General features: G+C 34.7%; 3 protein-coding genes across 3 annotated transcripts; 1 reads left to right on the top strand and 2 right to left on the bottom strand.

Annotated features, from left to right (window-relative positions):
- The first annotated feature begins 486 nt into the window (after positions 1–486).
- LOC112770525 (potassium channel AKT1) lies at positions 487–6,647 on the top strand. Its single transcript, XM_025814869.3, has 12 exons — positions 487–908; positions 1,429–1,794; positions 2,207–2,264; positions 2,347–2,658; positions 2,951–3,196; positions 3,482–3,580; positions 4,093–4,128; positions 4,230–4,415; positions 4,716–4,910; positions 5,034–5,109; positions 5,431–6,030; positions 6,276–6,647. The coding sequence occupies exons 1-12, from the start codon at positions 658–660 to the stop codon at positions 6,542–6,544; spliced, it is 2,694 nt and encodes an 897-aa protein (XP_025670654.2). The 5' UTR covers positions 487–657; the 3' UTR covers positions 6,545–6,647.
- A 1,073-nt stretch (positions 6,648–7,720) lies between these two features.
- Positions 7,721–11,923, bottom strand: LOC112771047 (probable boron transporter 7). The gene is made up of 12 exons (XM_025815616.3): positions 11,410–11,923; positions 11,245–11,327; positions 10,911–11,103; positions 10,664–10,802; positions 10,404–10,569; positions 10,120–10,286; positions 9,798–9,971; positions 9,599–9,694; positions 9,360–9,476; positions 8,959–9,266; positions 8,498–8,777; positions 7,721–8,357 (listed from the first exon to the last, which is right to left on the bottom strand). The coding sequence occupies exons 1-12, from the start codon at positions 11,511–11,513 to the stop codon at positions 8,097–8,099; spliced, it is 2,088 nt and encodes a 695-aa protein (XP_025671401.1). The 5' UTR covers positions 11,514–11,923; the 3' UTR covers positions 7,721–8,096.
- A 4,448-nt stretch (positions 11,924–16,371) lies between these two features.
- Positions 16,372–17,562, bottom strand: LOC112770524 (F-box/kelch-repeat protein At3g23880-like). Its single transcript, XM_025814868.1, has one exon. The coding sequence runs from the start codon at positions 17,560–17,562 to the stop codon at positions 16,372–16,374; it is 1,191 nt and encodes a 396-aa protein (XP_025670653.1).
- Positions 17,563–18,989: the final 1,427 nt, after the last annotated feature.

Here is an 18,989-nt window from a genome sequence, read left to right as displayed (position 1 = left end):
GGATCAGACTGCTGATATCTTCACGAAAGCTCATCACCCGACTCGCTTTCGGATTTTGTTATCCAAACTCAAGCTGGTATCCTTAGCTCCCACTTGAGTTTGAGGGGGGATGTTAGAGAATCAATTAGAATCATTAGAATCAATTTAGATCAATTAGCATCGTCTATATTTATATAGCATATCTGTACATTAATTGTAGGATTCTATGTCTTTATTACTTTGATTTATTTAGCACCTATAAATACCCCTTGTATATTGTACCTGACACACAACTCAATAATACACTTTTCACATCATTCTCTCAGTCTCTTGTTTCTAACATTAACAAATATCTTTTAAACATTTTTTAACTAAATCCATTTATTAATTAATAGTTTTTGGATTTAATTATTAATTATATTCTGTGTTAATATTTCACCAGATATTCCACCTTCAAAATCATCCAACCGAAATAGTCTTGGAAATTTGTTTACAATTTACTTTTCATTCGCGTTGGTTACGCCACGCACAATGTAGACACTAACTAACGTAACTAACTAACCACACAACGCCATGCATGCAGTTCTCATTTTGTCCTAAACAAGCCACGGCGCGTGGTTCAATCGCCCACACAAGAAAGTAGCTCTTTCTTGTTCTCAATACGGAAAATAAAGACGAATGAAAAGAAAAATGAGAAGGCGTGGAAAGAAGGTATTTGCAAGATTGTGTGGTGGTGCCCGTGGTGGTGACGACGACGAGGACGAAGAAGACACCTTTCCTGAGAGCCAAAGGAGGGATCACATTGCGGAGTTTGATTATGAAGGAAGCCAATACAGCCTCGCCGGTCTTCCTCTTCCCTCGCTCGGCTCCACTTCCCACAGACTCAAGCTCCGTCCTTACATTGTTTCTCCCTTCAACCACAATTACAGGTACGGACATATACAAGGGCGTGCGCACGCACGCACACACGCATATTATATAGATGGATAGATAGAGGAACATATTTTGTGTTGTTTTGTTAGATCTGAAGAAGTGTTTCAGACTCAAGATATATATACACAGGGCAAGTGTGAGGTTGAGATTGTTAACATTGTGTTATATATGGTTAAGCTTAAGCATAACTTAGGTTAAATTCTTGTTAGATTTAGTTTAATTTAATTAATTAATCAATTAAGTGGCATATTGCGTTGTTAGTATTGGATAGTTCAATTCCCATTGGATAGCTCCCATTAGCGGATAAGAGTTCTTCAGAATAATTAATGAACTAAGCTTTCCCTTAATTTATTATGACATTAATACTTTTGTTCTATTAATTCTAAATACAAAAAAATTGTATTTAGATATGATTCTGTTAAATGGAGGAAGTAATATTAGTTAAGTTGCTTGATTATGCTGTCTTCTTTCATGTGCGTACCACATGTTTGATGGTTGGTAACTGATACGTTGCAGACTTTGGCAGACATTTCTGGTGTTCTTGGTGTTCTATAATGCATGGGTTTGTCCCTTTGAATTTGCATTCCTTAACCAAAAAATGGTCGCAATCTTCGTAGCTGACAATGTTGTCAATGGATTCTTTGCTGTTGACATTGTTCTCACCTTCTTTGTTGCATACCTAGACAAGACTACCTATTTGCTAGTTGATGATAAAAGCCTAATTGCTTTGAGGTATGCCAAATCATGGTTGGCTTTAGATGTCATCTCCACTATCCCCTCTGAAGTTGCTCATAGGTTTTTGCCCGCTGCCCTGAAAAAATATGCTTACTTCAACATGCTTCGCCTTTGGCGTCTTCGCCGAGTCAGTGCCTTGTTTGCAAGGTAACGTAGAACAATTATTACGCTCGATGTTTCATATGTCCTGCAATTGCATTTTGTGTGGCAGTTAGATTAAAAGCCAAGGTAGTTATCAAGTTGTTTTCCCAGTAACTAAGGAATTCACAATCAAGAATTGGTTAAAAATTTGTTTACCTACACACCCTTATTGAATAATTATGTTATAGAAAGCTTCATTGTTTATTATGCTTAACATTGTTTGGAGGAGAAAAGATGTGAGTATGACTTATATATTGAATAAAGAAAACTTCTTTAGGTTTAGGGTGACAAACATTGTGAACTGGAGGAGGGGTAATTCTTTTTGCCAATTCAAATTAAACTGATAGCACATTTTTATCTTTGATCTTGTAAAGAACTGATTAGGCCATATCCTCCCATTTTACCTTCTTTGTGTTAGATTAGAGAAGGACAGGCATTATAATTACTTCTGGGTTCGCTGCTCAAAACTGATCTGTGTAAGTGTTTGCTTTTACCATTTTATAAAGCAACTTGAGTCTCATATTGGACTTATTATTGTTGGTGCCTTGGAATTTGTAGGTTACATTATTCGCAGCTCATTTTGCTGCTTGCATTTTCCATTTTATCACTCTGAATCGTGAAACCGGACAAACATGGCTTTCGCTTCTTCCGGAAGTCGATGATCATAGTGTCACAAATCTCTATATAGCATCAATTTACTGGTCCATAGCAACTCTTACAACGGTTGGTTATGGAGATCTACATCCTACGAACACAAGGGAGACTCTTTTTGATACTTTCTATATGCTCTTCAATCTTGGGCTAACTGCATATCTCATAGGTAACATGACAAATTTGGTCGTTCATGGGACAAGCAGAACTAGGAAATATGTAAGTATATTCTGCCTTGACCCTTTACTTGTTGAGCCGCACATAAATCTTTATATTTTCAAAGACTTATATGGCTTCTTTTAGTAAGTGGTTCAAGATATCAAATTGGACAAATTTTGTCTTAGGAGACATTTTCCTATTTTTCTATTTGTATCCGTCATCATGTCCTGAATCGTGTACCTATTTCTTGAAGTTATTTTGATTCTAGATCATTATCTTCCTAAGAGGTTCATTGCTAATTTGATTGTACTTCTGATGTTTGGTTTTCTTGAATACATGTTGTGCATATCAGAGAGACACAATTCAAGCTGTGACAAGTTTTGCCAAACGGAATAAATTGCCTGTTCTCATGCAAGAACAGATGATTGCACATTTGCATATGAAGTACAGAACTGATATAGAAGGGCTGCAGCAGCAAGAGATTATCGAATTACTCCCGAAAGCTATTCGTTCTAGCATCTCTCATTACCTATTCTATGAACTTTTGGAGGATATCTACTTGTTTAATGGGGTGTCACATGATCTGCTTTTTCAACTGGTAATATTTTCTCTCTGGTCTACTTCGTTACCACGGTGTTTAAGACTAAACATTGGGAAACTATTTCAGACACCAAACTGAGAATCATATATTGTGTTTTGGTTATATCACTCATTTCTGGTCTAATCTGCTTATCGCATGAGTTTATGATTCGCAAAAAGTAAAAAAAAAAAGCGAAAAGAAAATTTTGTCTATACATGTATATCGGCTCCTTGTTAGTCATTGTTAATTGGATGATGATGAACATATTCCCAGTGCATACCTTGAACTCTCTCAATTTTGTAGGTCTCAGAGATGAAGCCCGAGTATTTTCCTCCAAAGGAAGATGTGATTTTGCAGAATGAAGCACCAACAGACTTCTATGTATTGGTCACTGGTGCTGTGGTAAGTCACTAACCCCCTCAATTTTCCCCTAAGTCCATTTATGCTTTGATTGGTGTGTAATGTATAATTTGTATGTTGTTTGATTTCCAGTTTCTAAGATGTGTATGGACCAAGGATTTATATAACTAATCTTGTTGAATTTTTTTTTTATTTATTGTTTCCTGAGGTCATTCGGCCTGAATCAATTTGCTTCAGCATGTGAAGCAATTTCCATTACAGCTAAGCCTTGCCCATTAAATGGAGTCAAATATGGGCATGGGCTTACCCAAATTCAAATTTTATTTTGCGATCATAGAGTGCATCACTGCATCAGTAACAGTCCACCGTATTTGGAAATAGAACCAGTTGTGTCAACATTATATGCTATTTCAACAAACCCATTGAATATTGTTACAAATGAAATTACATATATGTGAAGAATGTTATAAGAGATCTTTGTTTTATTAGCTAAATTTTCCTTTTCCTTTTTACTGCATGTGGAATTCTGTACTAACATACTGAACTTTCACTAGGAAGTTATTCTCAAAGGACAGAATAGAACTGAACAGGCAAGTTTATTTGTGATTAAGCATCATGAATCATCACCCACATTAGAGACAGCAGGAAAACATGTTTCTATCACTAAGAAGATGTGTGGTTATAACTATAGGTAGTTGGTGAGATAAAGGCAGGAGAATTAGTTGGAGAAGTTGGAGTTTTATGTTACAGGCCCCAGATGTTTACAGTTCGGACCAAACGATTGTGCCAACTTCTGCGCTTGAGCCGGACTACATTTATAAATCTTGCTCACTCCAATGTTGGAGATGGGACAATTATGATGAACAATTTTCTTAAGGTACATGATTCTAAATTTTTTAAATGCCCTTTAGTTTCTTTCACATAAACATTTGCTCATCAACCTTCACATTTTTTATTGATTCTACTTTATCATACTCCACGATCTTTTCTTAGAATTTATTCAACTTTGTTGAACAACGAAATACAGACCATATATCAAAACTATTAAGCTACCATCCTATTTCACCCTACACAAACTTGCTTATTTCTACCCCTTAGAAATCAAAATTCAATGTTACAATATCAAAATAAAATTGTTCTAGGTTCGACATTGTGAACCAATGTCTTCTTTTCGCAGCATTTGCATGAATCCCAGGCACCAGGAATGGATATTATTTTCCGAGAGACAGAGGCCATGCTGGCACGTGGTAAATTGGATTTGCCTATCAGCACATGCTTTGCAGTAAACCGAAATGATGATATATTGTTGCAACGGCTGCTGAAGAAGGGTATGGATCCAAATGAAGGCGACCCAGATGGAAGGACACCGCTGGTTTGTAGTGTTTCTCCCCTTTTGAGCAAACACACCTTCACATACATGCATGCACAATTATACATACATGTAAGAAAAGTAGAAAACACTAGAATCTTACAACTTTGCTTTCACATGTAACAGCATATTGCAGCTTCTAAAGGCAATGAGAAGTGTATATCTGTGCTTCTGGAATATGATGCTGATCCCAACATCAGAGGTACTCTTCAGTCCTGTCCTGTCTGAAACTGCAATTATTTATGAAACACAGAAACTTTCGGTACTACAAATGACTTAGTTGCGTTTGATAAGTGTCTTATAATAGAAATACAGAGACACAGAAACAAAACCAAACAAGAAAAAGTTGTGTTTTGTCAGTGTTTATATATATGTATATTGAGACAAATACCAAACAATACTTAGTGCTACTTGCCATTACATTTCAAGAATGAAAAAAAAGTGCTAAACTAAGATCATATGGGAGACAATTGAATGCAATTTAGCAAATGACTCTTTTGGTACTTACATTGTTACTATACAGATAAGGAAGGAAATCTTCCACTGTTTGAAGCACTTATAAGTGGTAACGACTCCATTGTGAAACTCCTTCTGGAGCATGGTGCAGTGTTAGAACCTGCCGATGCAGGCCACCTGGCATGCATTGCTGTTGAGAAAAATAGCATGGAACTGCTCAATAGAATTTGTCAATATGGTTGGGATGTGACACAACCCACACACAATGGAACCACTGCTCTTCACACTGCAGTGTGTGAAGGAAACCTCCAAATGACAAAGTTCCTTGTCGAAAAAGGAGCCAACATTGATCTGCAAGACGCTACCGGCTGGACTCCAAGGACCTTGGCGGATCAACAAGACCATGATGAAATCAAAAGTATGTTTCAGAAGATTGGAGAGAGGACAGGTCCAATTCCTGCTGCTATTCCACCATCAAATCGCAAGCACTTGCCTAACCTTGGAAGGTACCAAAGTGAACCAACTATGCGTAGTATTCCCCAAACAAACATTGGACAGTTCCACTCGCCACGCAATCCAGAAGATATGTTCTTTGACAATACTAAAAGAAGAAGAAACAACAATTTTAACAATTCCATTTTTGGGATGATGTCGGCAGCTAACCATAGTAAGTATATCAAATTAACCTTCAAACAACTTGCTCTTATAAACTGTAGAACTAAATTTAGAAAGCAAACAAACTGCCGCATGTTTAGACAAATGTTTACAAAGGAAAGTGCAAAATTTTTTTGCATATAGTTTTCAAGATGGTTTTAGATAAATGCAAGAGAACAGAAAGAACACAAATGAAGATTTTTCTTTGGTTTTTTGGCTATCAGAGTGATGAATTTTGTTTCCATTATGACTATACAGATCAAAGAGAGCGTGAGGCATCCAAAAAATTTAACAATCATAGGTTGAACAAGGATGACTTTGTTGGCAGATTGACATTAAGTTGTCCTGAAAAGGGTGAACATGCTGGAAAGCTTGTTATGCTGCCAAATACCATTCAGGAACTGCTAGATATTGGAGCTAAAATGTTTGACTTTACTGCTGTCAAAATTTTGACCAAAGAAGGAGCTGAAGTGGATGACATAAATCTCATAAGAGATGGTGATCATCTTATTATTGCACATAAATGAAGAGGGAAGCTAATTTTGCTAACAAATCATTCTTTTTATTAGGGATGCATCATTTGGAAATCAAAAATGCTATCTACACAATAAAAATTGGCCACCAAATCAATTGCTATATATTTATGTATAAATACATATATTGTTTAACTTATTTTTAATGTATATTTTATATTTTAATATGTATTTTATAAAGATAGCTGATTTGGTGACCAATTTTCTGTACACATATAATAGCACTATATACCATATTCTTATTTCTTCCTTATAAGAAAACATTTATTTGTGCAAACACAATAAAATTCAAGAGTAAGACTGACCAATTAACCTTTTTCTCTTGCCACCCTTGGAAAATTGAGAGTTAGTCATTAGAAAAAACATAAATTAGCGTTGTGTGTTGTTATTGAGACAAGTACGTTTTTTAATGTGTGCTTTGGGAGAGAGACAAAATATATATAGCTTGGATTAAAAATCTCTAAAACAAAAAATATTGACTTTTTCCAGAGAAAAGAGAGAACATACAATAAATTAAATTCTAATTATCTTATTTCAAATTTAATGAATAATATTCAAAATGTTATTGAACAATCTATTAATTAAATAACCTATTAAACAATTTTGTATTAAAAGTTAGATTGTTTCAAAAATCCCCTTCAAATATGATTGTTGATGATTTTAGTTTTATGAAATATCATCGAACATATTTTAAAAAAATCAAAATTTTTAAAATATATCTTAAAACCTTAACTTTTATATAATACGATAAAATATAACTAATGTCTTAAGATATAATTTTATAGATTATATTTTGTTTTTGTTTGGCTCCTTCCTATGGAATTTCTAGTTTTGCGACTTAATAGAAATTAATTAAATCAAAATTAATAAGCACTAATTAAGTCACATAACTAATTTTAGATGTTATACTGACTACAATTAAAAAAGCATGTGTCAATCTGCTCACGCAGTACTACACTAATGAGAGTCATTTTTTTAAAATAAAAAGCACAATTGATTATTTTAATAATAACTAGATTAACTTATCAATTAGATTTGAGAGATTAAAATAGGAATTACCTTATTCCAATAATAAAGAAGAGTGTGTTGTCCTGTGCGGACAAAAAATAAGTTTTACAAATCTTATTATAACAATGACCCAAAGCAAAAAAATGACCATACACCATCACATACTTGCTAGTGAGAAATCTCACTATTGAATCTGATAATAAAATGATAATTTTTATGATGTCGAATAAACAACAAAAGAATGACTACTCATTAATAATAATAATAATAATAGCTTCTACATTTTTTTTCTATGTATTTTCTAATTTCTTTGTTCTTACCATCATTCATATTCATATCAGTCTTTTAATTTCCCTCTACCCCACATGACTCAGTTCTTTCTTTCCCATTTTCCTGTAATCCTTTCTTGTTCCACAGAGTATAATCTTCAACCTTAACCATCTACACATCAATCTTGAGCATTCATGTCTTCAGAACACACTACAATAACATCAAAAACCCCATTCTGCATCTTAGAAAATGGTGAATGCAAAGATATTCAAACAGCATTTCCATTGAAGCTATGGAGGTATCTATCATTGAAACTGTGGCGGTATCTAGCATTGAAGCTGCGGCGATTTCTAACATTGAAGCTGCGATTTCTAACATTGAAACTGCGATCTCCATCATTGTTGGAGTTCCCATCATTGAAGCTCACAGCTCTGAGTTTCAACTCTCCCCTACTGGTTGTCATCTCATCCAATATCTCAGCATCACAATAATCTTCTACACTCTCATCGCTATTGCCCGGTTCCTTATCCTAAACAAAGAAAAACATTTCCATGTTCTTAATCGAAGGGCGAAACTATACAAGAACAACACATGGATTGTAGTCCAAGCAACATAGACAAAGAAAAACACATGTATTGTAGTCCAAGCAACATAGACAATGAATCTTACCTGCAGTGACATACTAAGGGAACCGCGTGGAGCACCAAGAATCTCCTCATATTCGGAAGCGTCTAGTTCTTGAAGATCTCGAGGTTTGAAGAGTCTTGGAAGCAGGTGCTCCCTTACAAGTATGAGAAGGAAGAATGGTAGTGGAAACAAAATTCCACCTATAGGTATCCATGTCATTCCATAACAGACTGCGAAATATGCTAACTGGAAGCCGGTAAAAGCAGCTATGGTCTTGAATGGTACTGTCTCCACAAATGAGGCATGAGAACCTTCCAAAATTCTGCTCATAAAAAATGATTACAAAATTAGCTTCTCAAGTATATGGAAATGTTAGGTGACTAACATTTTTCCCTTACATTTGCCTTGCATTTGAAACAACAAGCCAACTTTTCATATTTTCTACTAAAAGTGTTGGATCTTTGGCATATTCTCTTTTTGACATAATTAAAAGGTTACTTTACCTAGAACGTCGTCTTGGAGCGATGAAGAGAAGCAATATCCTTTCCCAAAACTGATTCCCTGGTAGACTATCGATTGCCATGTAAGCGAAATATCCCCATAAAACCGAGGTAGGTATCCTTTTGATAATAGAGATGGCCAAAACTGAGAGGCCAATCAGAAGGGACTGCATTAAGTTGGTCATTCTTTGCTCATTAACCCGGACTGGTAGATAGTCATCTATGTGCTCCTCAAGATCAAAATTTTTCTTTGTACCATCCTTGGCATCAGGGTTCATTACAGCTTCCTTCAAATTCTCCAACTCTTTGGCCTACACAAAAACCAAAAACTACCATTGAATTACTCTTGAATATACCTGCAACAATGATTGAAGATGCAAAGATATCAAACCAACAAAACTGACAGTAGGATCTGTATCCATCTCTTCAAAGACAGCCTGCATCTTGCCATATATTTCAGACTTTGTCTTTTTCAGCTTAATGCATTCCTTGGCACTTTTTACCACTTCCTTTCGGATCAACTGAAAATTGACAATGTAGTACACAAATCTAAGTTGAGTTGATATCTATAGAACAAGGACAAAGTGACTTGATGCAAAAAGTGAACGCGGCGGGGTTTTTTGTTAGGGGGGATGATGCCTACCTGCTTTCTAAGAACTGCCAAACTCTTTGTATGCATGGGAGATTGCGGAATGACTCCATTTGATGGAGGAAGGCCAAGAAGACCGCAAATCAAAGTCTAAAGACAATAAGTTTAGTTCATATACTTCGTCGGCATAGAATGAAGCCAAGCTATTATAACTTATAAGAAGCAGGATTTGGGATAAAACAGAACAACCTACCATTATTCCAAGCAGAAACATATCATAGTGATAGGCAGATGGCTTTTGAAGATTGAATTCCTCCTGTTGAGCCATCTGGGAAGATACACTATGATCGAAAAAGTATAGTCCTGCTATCATGAAAGCCGGAATAATTGCCGCAACTATGTAAAGAAAAGGAACCTGCCCCATATCCTGCAGGTTTTACAGTAACTATTAGATGGAAACAAGGATTTGCCACAATGAAAATAATCAGCACATGAAGTTTACAATGTTGAACACCAACATCTAGTTTTAAAGTAGTGTGTGCACATGGCACTGGATACTAATAGTTTAGCAATACCTTCACTACTGTCCAGTGATACAGAGATGCAGATTCCCAAGGAAGCGGAGAAACCAACCTTCGAGGAACACCTTCGGGAACTTTGCCTGGCACAACATAAGACAGTGCAGTCCATAACACTACCATCAATGGAACCCCATAATCTGCAATAAAACTTCGTAGCCACCCTGCATCGAGTTGAATGCCACAATTAAGTGTATTTTAAGGGGGGAAAACCAGATAAACAAATATATGATTAGAACATTTTGTGTAAGGTCTAAAGTGGTAAATATGTAGAAATTTACCTGTTCCATATAGCCATGTTCTTGCTTTTCTGGTTTTAAGGGAAGTGACAAGTACTCCAAAAGAGAAAATGATTCCAAGCAATCCATTAATGTACCTCCATTGGAATTGAAACTCTTCTGCCAACTGGTTTTCATTCTTCGGCGTGCCGAACTCCTCAACCAATCCCTGTGGTTCATTCAAATCAAACAATTGTAAGATCTATCTATCAAGTGCCAAGTTCACAAATGTATTATCATGCAAGGAAGCAAGGAAACAATACCTTAATAGCCTGTTGAAAGAAAAGAACAGTAATTAGCATGCCGAACAACTCCCCCGCAACCCTTGTAAACCTCGTGATCACAGTGCAAGCATTAAAAATCCCAAGCACAATCAAGAAGAGTGCACTCCATACATTAACCCTGTCAATACATATGCAATAGAATTACATATATGATACTTACATGAGAAAATAAAGTTATTTGAAAGCCCTAAAAGTAAGGATAGTAGAGTTAATTATCATATCATACCATCCAGCCCAAGGCAGAAAGAGTTTTGCACCAAGTTCAGGTGTTTTCTTGCTGAAATTGTAGAGATAACTGTACATTATAACAGTTGGTTCAGCAACTCCTACAATCAACAAAGGCTGGCCACCAATTATAGAGTGAATAATTCCACAAATTGCAGTAGATGCCAATGCTTCTACAGTGCTCAAGCTTCCATCTGATTAAAAATAAAACCAAAAAAAAAAAAGAAAAAAAGTTGTAAGCACTATAATTGTCTCAGTAGTGTTAAAAAGAAAGAGTCTAGTGTCTCTATCTCAATTGTTCCAAACACAACCTTAAAATTACTATAATATTTTACCTGTATCTCTACTTAGTTGTTCTCCAAAAGCAATGACAGGGAGAGCAGAAGCAAAGAATATGTAGAATGTTGGAGCCAATAATCTAATTCACAAACCATAGAAGTTGCTGATTAATTGAAGGGGACAAAAAAACCAAAAACGAAAAAGAAAAAAGAAAATGGTACCTTAGACCAGAGCAGAATGACAAAACCCAATCTTGCTTGTAGCATTCAGCTCTTCCTTTTACATCTTGAATTATTCCCTTAAATGGGGTTCCCATCTTCCCCATTTCTGATGAATAATGCTAGTAGTTGAAGTGAAGGTGAGTAAAGAAACAGAGAGAGCATGAAAAAATGATAGGCTATAATCACTAATGAGGTTTTTAACTTTTTTATTATAAGAAGAGAAAAAGACATGACACAGACAGAGGTATAAGGTGGGGTATGTCATGTGTGACAGAGAAAAAGAAAACGGCAATAGTCCAAAATGGACAATATTGAAACTTTAAAAAATGGGTAGAAACAGTTGGATACATGTGAATGTGATCAAATTTGCATTTCATCAGACAGCTCAAGCATTAAAAACAAGAAAAATATGGGAAATGTTGGAACTCATTCTCCAATTAATTCTTTTTATTCATACTCACTCTCATACCAATAATAGAGGCACCAAAAAAAAAAAAAGTAATAAGTTGCAAATATTTAGAGCTCATTTGGGTGCCACTAATTAGGGGGTCTTTGCAATGCCATTTGAATCCGTTTTGTAAAAAAAAAAAAAATCAACTTCATCTAAAGTATATAATTTATTGGGGTTTGAATTAGATGGCTTTGCTTTTATTTCTAAATCTAATCCAATCTAAATTATTGTGATTTAGATTGATTCAATTTATTTCATTTTTTAAAAATAAAATTTTAAGATTTTATTATTAAAAAAAATTTAAATTAATAAAACAAATAAATAAATTTTATATTTACAAAATACTTTTTAAATAGTAATAATATATGAATAAGATAAAATAGCATTTAGTATTTGTTCATACTCTGATCCAACACTGAGACCCATGTCTAAATAGAAGGCCCAATCTAAAGATTAACCTTCACTCGACACCGACCTCCTCACCAATGGTCGGATTCAACGGCGACTTGCTCTAAGAAAGTCGGGATCGAGGATGAGCTGGCAGATAACCCTTATTCAAATAAATAACTGCCCCTAAAATCTCTCAACCCACTTCCAGTGGCCATATCTCAACTTCCCTAAGATAAAGGGACGGTTATCCACCTAAAAAGATGGAATTACTCCAACGGTGGTTATTAGTTCACCACTATAAATACGCTGACACCTCTCAGGTATCTCTAAGTTCCAATACTCTTTAAACCTGCTAAAACCCCTTGCTAACTTAGGCATCAGAGTGTCTTTGCAGGTACCACCCCCATTCCTTCACATACACAAGTCGGACGGTAGCTCCCAGACGCTAGCCTAGTCGGAGATTACCTCCATTAGACGCGTGGGCCAGTTTCACAAGCCCAACCCTCTAACTTCATGTTACCCACGTAACATTGGCGTCGTTACCGGAGACCTGGAGATCAACCAATGATGGCGGACGACTTCAACGAGGATGGAAACACGACATCTGATTCTGAACAAGAGAACCAGGAAGCTGGCAACAATGACAGAGCAATAATCACCCATCAAGGGGTGACCAACCAGAATAAAGAAGGTTCTTCGGGAGTAAAAGACCAGAAGGAAAACTCTTCTGAGGGGCGCGAGTCAGGTAAATAAGGACAACCCACGCAGCCAACTTCATGGGACTGTTCCATGGCCACCAAGGGCGCCTGGAACAGTTGGAACAAGAGCTGGAGTGACAACGAGAAGCAGAGAGAAATCTGAGGGGCGAGATCGAGCGACGAAAGGAGCTTGAGGAAAAACTCCTAAGGCTAGAGTCCGCTCTCAAAAGTTGGAACTCTCGCAGTGACCGAGATGACTCTCCCTTGGGAGGAGAAGATCCATTCAATGAGGATATTATAAGGGCAAAAGTACCGAGAAACTTTAAAAGCCGTGACATGGATCTCTACGATGGAACCACAAATCCAAAGCATCATTTAAGCAATTTTAAAAGTCGGATGTACCTAACCGACGTTTCTGATGCTACTCGCTGCAAGGCTTTCTCGACGACCCTTACTAAAGCAGTGATGAAGTGGTTTGATAGCCTCCCCCCAAGGTCGGTCACTAGTTTCAATGACCTCTCGCGAAAATTTCTCATACGATTCTCAATCCAAAAGGACAAGGTAAAGCATGCACCAAGCCTCCTGGGAGTAAAACAGGAGATCGAGGAACCTTTAAGGGACTACATGGAAAGGTTCAACAAAATTAGCCTAGGGGCACTGTTCATACCCTAACCCAACACTGAGACCCAGGTCTAAATAGAAGGCCCAATCCAAAGATTAGCCTTCACTCGACACCGACCTCCTCTCCAATGGTCGGATTCAACGGCGACTTGCTCTAAGGAAGTCGGGATCGAGGATGAGCTGGCAGATAACCCTTATTCAAATAAGTAACTGCCCCTAAAATCTCTCAATCCACTTCTAGGGGCCATATCTCAGCTTCCCTAAGAAAAAGGGACGGTTATCCACCTAAAAAGGTGGAACTACTCCAACGGTGGTTATTAGTTCACCACTATAAATACGCTGACACCCCTCATGTATCTCTAAGTTCGAATACTCTCTAAACCTGCTAAAACCCCTTACTAACTTAGGCATCGGAGTGTCTTTGTAGGTACCACCCCCATTTCTTCACATACACAAGTTGGACGGCAGCTTCCAGACGCTAGCCTAGTCGGAGATTACCTCCATCAGACGCGTGGGCCAGTTTCACAAGCCCAACGCTCTAACTCCAGGTTACTCACGTAACAGTATTCAATAAATATTTTTATCAATAAAAATTATATTAATAACACTTTTAAAATATTATATTTATATTTGTGCATACAATAACTTAATTCTTGTAATATAATATTTAAATATAAAAAAGTAATAAATAATAACTAAAAGGGTAAAGTACTAAAGTGGTCCCCTAGGTTTGGGCGTAATTCTGTTTTGGTTCTTAAGGTTTAAAGTGTTCTATTTGAATCCAAAAAAGTTTCATTTAACATCAATTTAGTCCCACAATGAGGTCAAAATTAAATAATTAACAAAATGTCCTACATAACAACAGTACAAGAACAAAATCGATAATCTGGAGAATAAGTACAAGCTCCAGAGGCATAAAATCAACCATTAATACATCAATACATTTATTTATTATTTTTTTTATAATATAAATAAAATATTTTCTATAAAACTAAAGAAAATAATAAATAAATGTATTGATGCATCAATGGTTGATTTTGTGCCTCTGGAGCTTGTACTTGTTCTCCAGATTATGGATTTTGTTCTTGAACTGTTGTTATGTAGGACATTTTGTTAATTATTTAATTTTGACCTCACTGTGGGACTAAATTGATGCTAAATGAAATTTTTTTGGATTCAAATAGAACACTTTAAACCTTAAGGACCAAAACAGAATTACGCCCAAACCTAGGGGACCAATTTAGTACTTTACCCTAAATAAAATTAATTACTTTAAAAACAAATATAAAAATAATTATATGAAATCAAATCAATAAATCTTAATTGAATATTTTCATTATTTGACTTATAATTCAATTTTTTGTAAATTTTTTAATTTCATAATATTAGATTTTAAATTAATTTATATATTTTATGAAAGTACATATATCTATCTCACTTTTGCGTAATGCACGGGTGTAGAACAGTAGATCTGGATGTGAATAATTTTTATGTGTATACTGTAAACTAATTCTATATTGTCATCTTATAGAAACTAATATTTATGTCATTCTTTTATAAATAAAGTAGTTTAATATAAGGTTGACATGATACTTTCTTGTATTTTATTGTGTAACAAATGTTGATGCATAGAAATCTATTATCTAATATGAAGATTAAAATTCAAACCCAGACCACCCACGTTGACGTTGCAAAGTTAAATCCTATACAATTCGATCTAATAGACTGGATTTGGTTACGAGAATTGGAGAAGATAAAATAATAAAAATATGATACAAAAATAGAAAAATAAAAAAAATAATATATATTTAATAAAAATAATAAAAAAATACTAAAAAAATAAAATATATTTTTTATTGGTGTCTATATCCTTTTTATAAGGACACAAAAAAATATAAAATATAATAATTCAATATTTTTATACGTAACTGTTTTAGTATTTTGTACGAGTAAACAAATGCAGCTATATATAGCGTTAGAATAAGTGTGTAAATATTAAATAGACATTGGGTTCATTTGGTTGAGAACTTAAGAGAAAAGAATTGTATGAATTCTATGAAATTTGTGTAGGTAATAATTTAAATTCTGTTTTTTGATATTTATGAGACAAAATGAAATTGTTTCATAAAATTTTCGTTGCACAGTTTAAAGAGATTATAATTAAAAGTTTGTAAGTGAAGGCTTATTTCATTAAAGTAAAAGAGGGTCATAGATTCAACCTCCCTTCTCCAAGTCTTCTACAATTTTAAAAGTACTTAAGATAAAATTTTTTAAAATTGTCTTATACTTATCAAAATTAAAAAAATCTAATATAAGATTTTATATTAATTAATGTCAAAATTTTATTTTTATATTTATGGCTGTTATAATCCTTTTTAATTTTAAATTCTTTTTTTACCAAACAGAATTATAGTTATAATTTGATTTTATCAAACACATTTGTACTTATTAAAACCCACTTATTTTATGGTAGGCAGGTGGTATGGTTTTAAAAATCTTTTTAATAAAACTATTATCAATTTATGCTTTAATTTGTCCCCTTTTAACATAATATGAATATTGTGAATTTGCAAAGAGGAACAACAATTATAGGGTTAGAAAAGCATACATAAATTAAATTATTTTATTTAATAATTAGAACTGCAAGTTATGGAGTCCAAAAATACATATATAATATGGAATCTCATAAATTAATCTTAGGAGAAACATGAAACCAAACTTTCTTGGTAAACATGAAAAAACTTTCCACATGAAAACTTACACAAAGAATAAATATATAATATGGAATCCCAGAAATTAATCTTAGGGAAAATATGAAACCAAACTTTCATGGTAAACATGAAAAAACTTTCCATACGAAAACTTAGACAAGGGATAAATAGACAAACTGTCACTTGAGATATCAATCATAGGATGAACTACTTCTCTTTTACGAAAATTATACACAAGCAATTTGCCCCGATAAAATTCTCCGTATGCCAAAAGAATATAATCTTCTGACATGTACAAGGGTTCTAGCCAATTACCCGGCGTGATTATTCTACCATTGAATGGGATTCTTAACACTATAGTCCAAGATTTTTCAACTCCATACTCCTTCATTATCCAAATAGTGTAAGCAGCTGTGTTATCATAGGCAGGATGAAAACATACAGAAAGAAAGTTCTTGAGAACATGCAAAGAAGGGACGTCCTCATGGAAGCCTCGGTGAGTGTGATTGCGTAATCGACCAAAGAAGCCTGGGTGAGTGTGATTGTTTTTAGGTAGACGTAATCGACCAAAGGACTCCGTTATCAACTCAAAGGTAAGAATGAAATACTCCAATACTCTAAATGGATCATGATTCTTACTAGGATCATGCGCTATCCAATTGAGAGTGCCGCTCACGAATGTTCCGCTATGACACCATGTAAAATATGGAAACATGGGATGATCAACCGTTTTCCAAGAAGGATTTGCTTCCAAGGTGCAAACTATAGCTCTACTTCCCAATCCACCGGATATCTTAGAACACGTAACAAACTTATACTTGTTACGTAGGGCATCATACCCTAAGCCACAAAATACAGGGTGTCGATCATCGCCGTGGGGGTACTTGAATGGAACGATTAGGGATACCCAACGGGTACAAGGATTGAACAAAGTTAGATTTTTATAGGGAAGACCTTCACACAAGCAAAGCAACCCGTTGCAAGATCCCTGAATGCTTTTGTATTTAATCTGAAGTGGATCGATTCTAGTTGGTTGAAGCTGATTATAAAGAAGAGATGATACAGAGCACTGCATGATGTCCATCCCCTCAGATTCCAAACTACAATACACTAATCGAGGTTGAGTTGAGCGTTGATGGTGGTGCATGACGAATTCATGGCTCGAGATGAAGGAATTCCATGAACGGCAGACGGTCCTCAGCAGCAGGAGGAGCCTCCCTGGAAGCCACAGCAAGATTTCCCAAATCAGGTCTTCCGGAAGATGCGCATTCATCAGATTCATCCTGGCTCATTCCCGTTGGACAATTAAGGTTAGGGTTTGGGTTTTTGTTTGTTCAATGTGATGGAATATCAATAAGTAGGAGAAGATAGAGCGTGGCACACATACACACACTTTGGATTTTTGTTTGATATATAAGATTTGTTTGGATAGGTTTTTTAAAAAATAAATTTTTAAAAATCTTAAAAATACGATCTTAAATGATTAGATATTAAATATATTCTAAAAAAATTTAAAATTCAGGTTATCATGTGATTTTTTGTCTAACATTACTAAAAAGATAAAAAAATATATATTTTTAAAATTTGATAACTTATGTTAAGTGATATTTTCAAAAAAATTATTGTAAATGATAAATTTTTTTTAAAATAAAAAATATTATAGAGATCAAAATTTGTTCTTATTTTTTTTATACCTTTTAAATAATTATTCAAATATAAATTCGGATCAAATGTGTAAGTTATTTATTAAATGTAAAAAAAATTTTGCCACTTATAAAAATATAATATTTATTAATTATTTTTGTCGCATTTTCAAATTATTCAAGGTCTTATTGTCATTCGTATCTTTAAGGATTATTTGTACGAGAAAAGCTCTACATCCATGTAAAACTTATATGGATGGTATCCATGTAACTTTTACTCCACGCCCCACACCGCCGTTTGTTTTACACGCGCCACTTATAACTTATATAACGAATTTTTATTTTGCTTTATCAACGTTTCTCAACGTAAACCTTCTTCTTCCTGTTCTCCTTCTTATTCTTTAACCTAATTAAATTCGTTGTTCTCCTCTTTCGCGTTTTTCTTCTCTGCATTATGGATCTGAATTGATTCAACGCAATTACCTTCGTCATTCATCTTCTTCTTCGTTTTCTTCTTTGATCTGCACTTTCGATTTGAAACAATGAATGAATCAACTTCAAATCAATTGAATGACTGCGATTTGGATTATTCTTCTGAAACGCATCAATTTCATGAGGTTTGGATTATTGAATTCTGAATCGAATTTAATGGAATGAAATAGCTAATTTTATCTGAAGTGAATTGAATGGACTGAGGTGATCTACATCTGAATTGAATTCAATTGAATTGATAATATGTAACTGTGAGTAACTGTGACTAACTGTGAGTAATTGTGTGTAACTTTTCGGTTCGGTGAGTACTAAAGAGTTGATTCACCATGTCATGTTTTCGGTTCGGTAAGAAGAAAGGAGTCTAACAAAATTGGACGAATATATTCTGTTTTGTTCCCTAAGCACTATATAATTATTTCACCGTAATTAAGATTTCGGTTTACCATAATTAAGATTTCGGTTCACCATGCAAACCAACTGTGTTGTGGATGAAAAATTTGTTCCAAATGTGGGAATGATTTTCAAGACATTAAGATTTCGGTTCACCATAATTAAGATTTCGATTCACCATGAG

Source organism: Arachis hypogaea, chromosome 18 (assembly GCF_003086295.3).
Source record: "Arachis hypogaea cultivar Tifrunner chromosome 18, arahy.Tifrunner.gnm2.J5K5, whole genome shotgun sequence".
Taxonomy (NCBI): Eukaryota; Viridiplantae; Streptophyta; class Magnoliopsida; order Fabales; family Fabaceae; genus Arachis; species Arachis hypogaea.
This window is presented reverse-complemented; position numbering and strand designations above follow the sequence as displayed.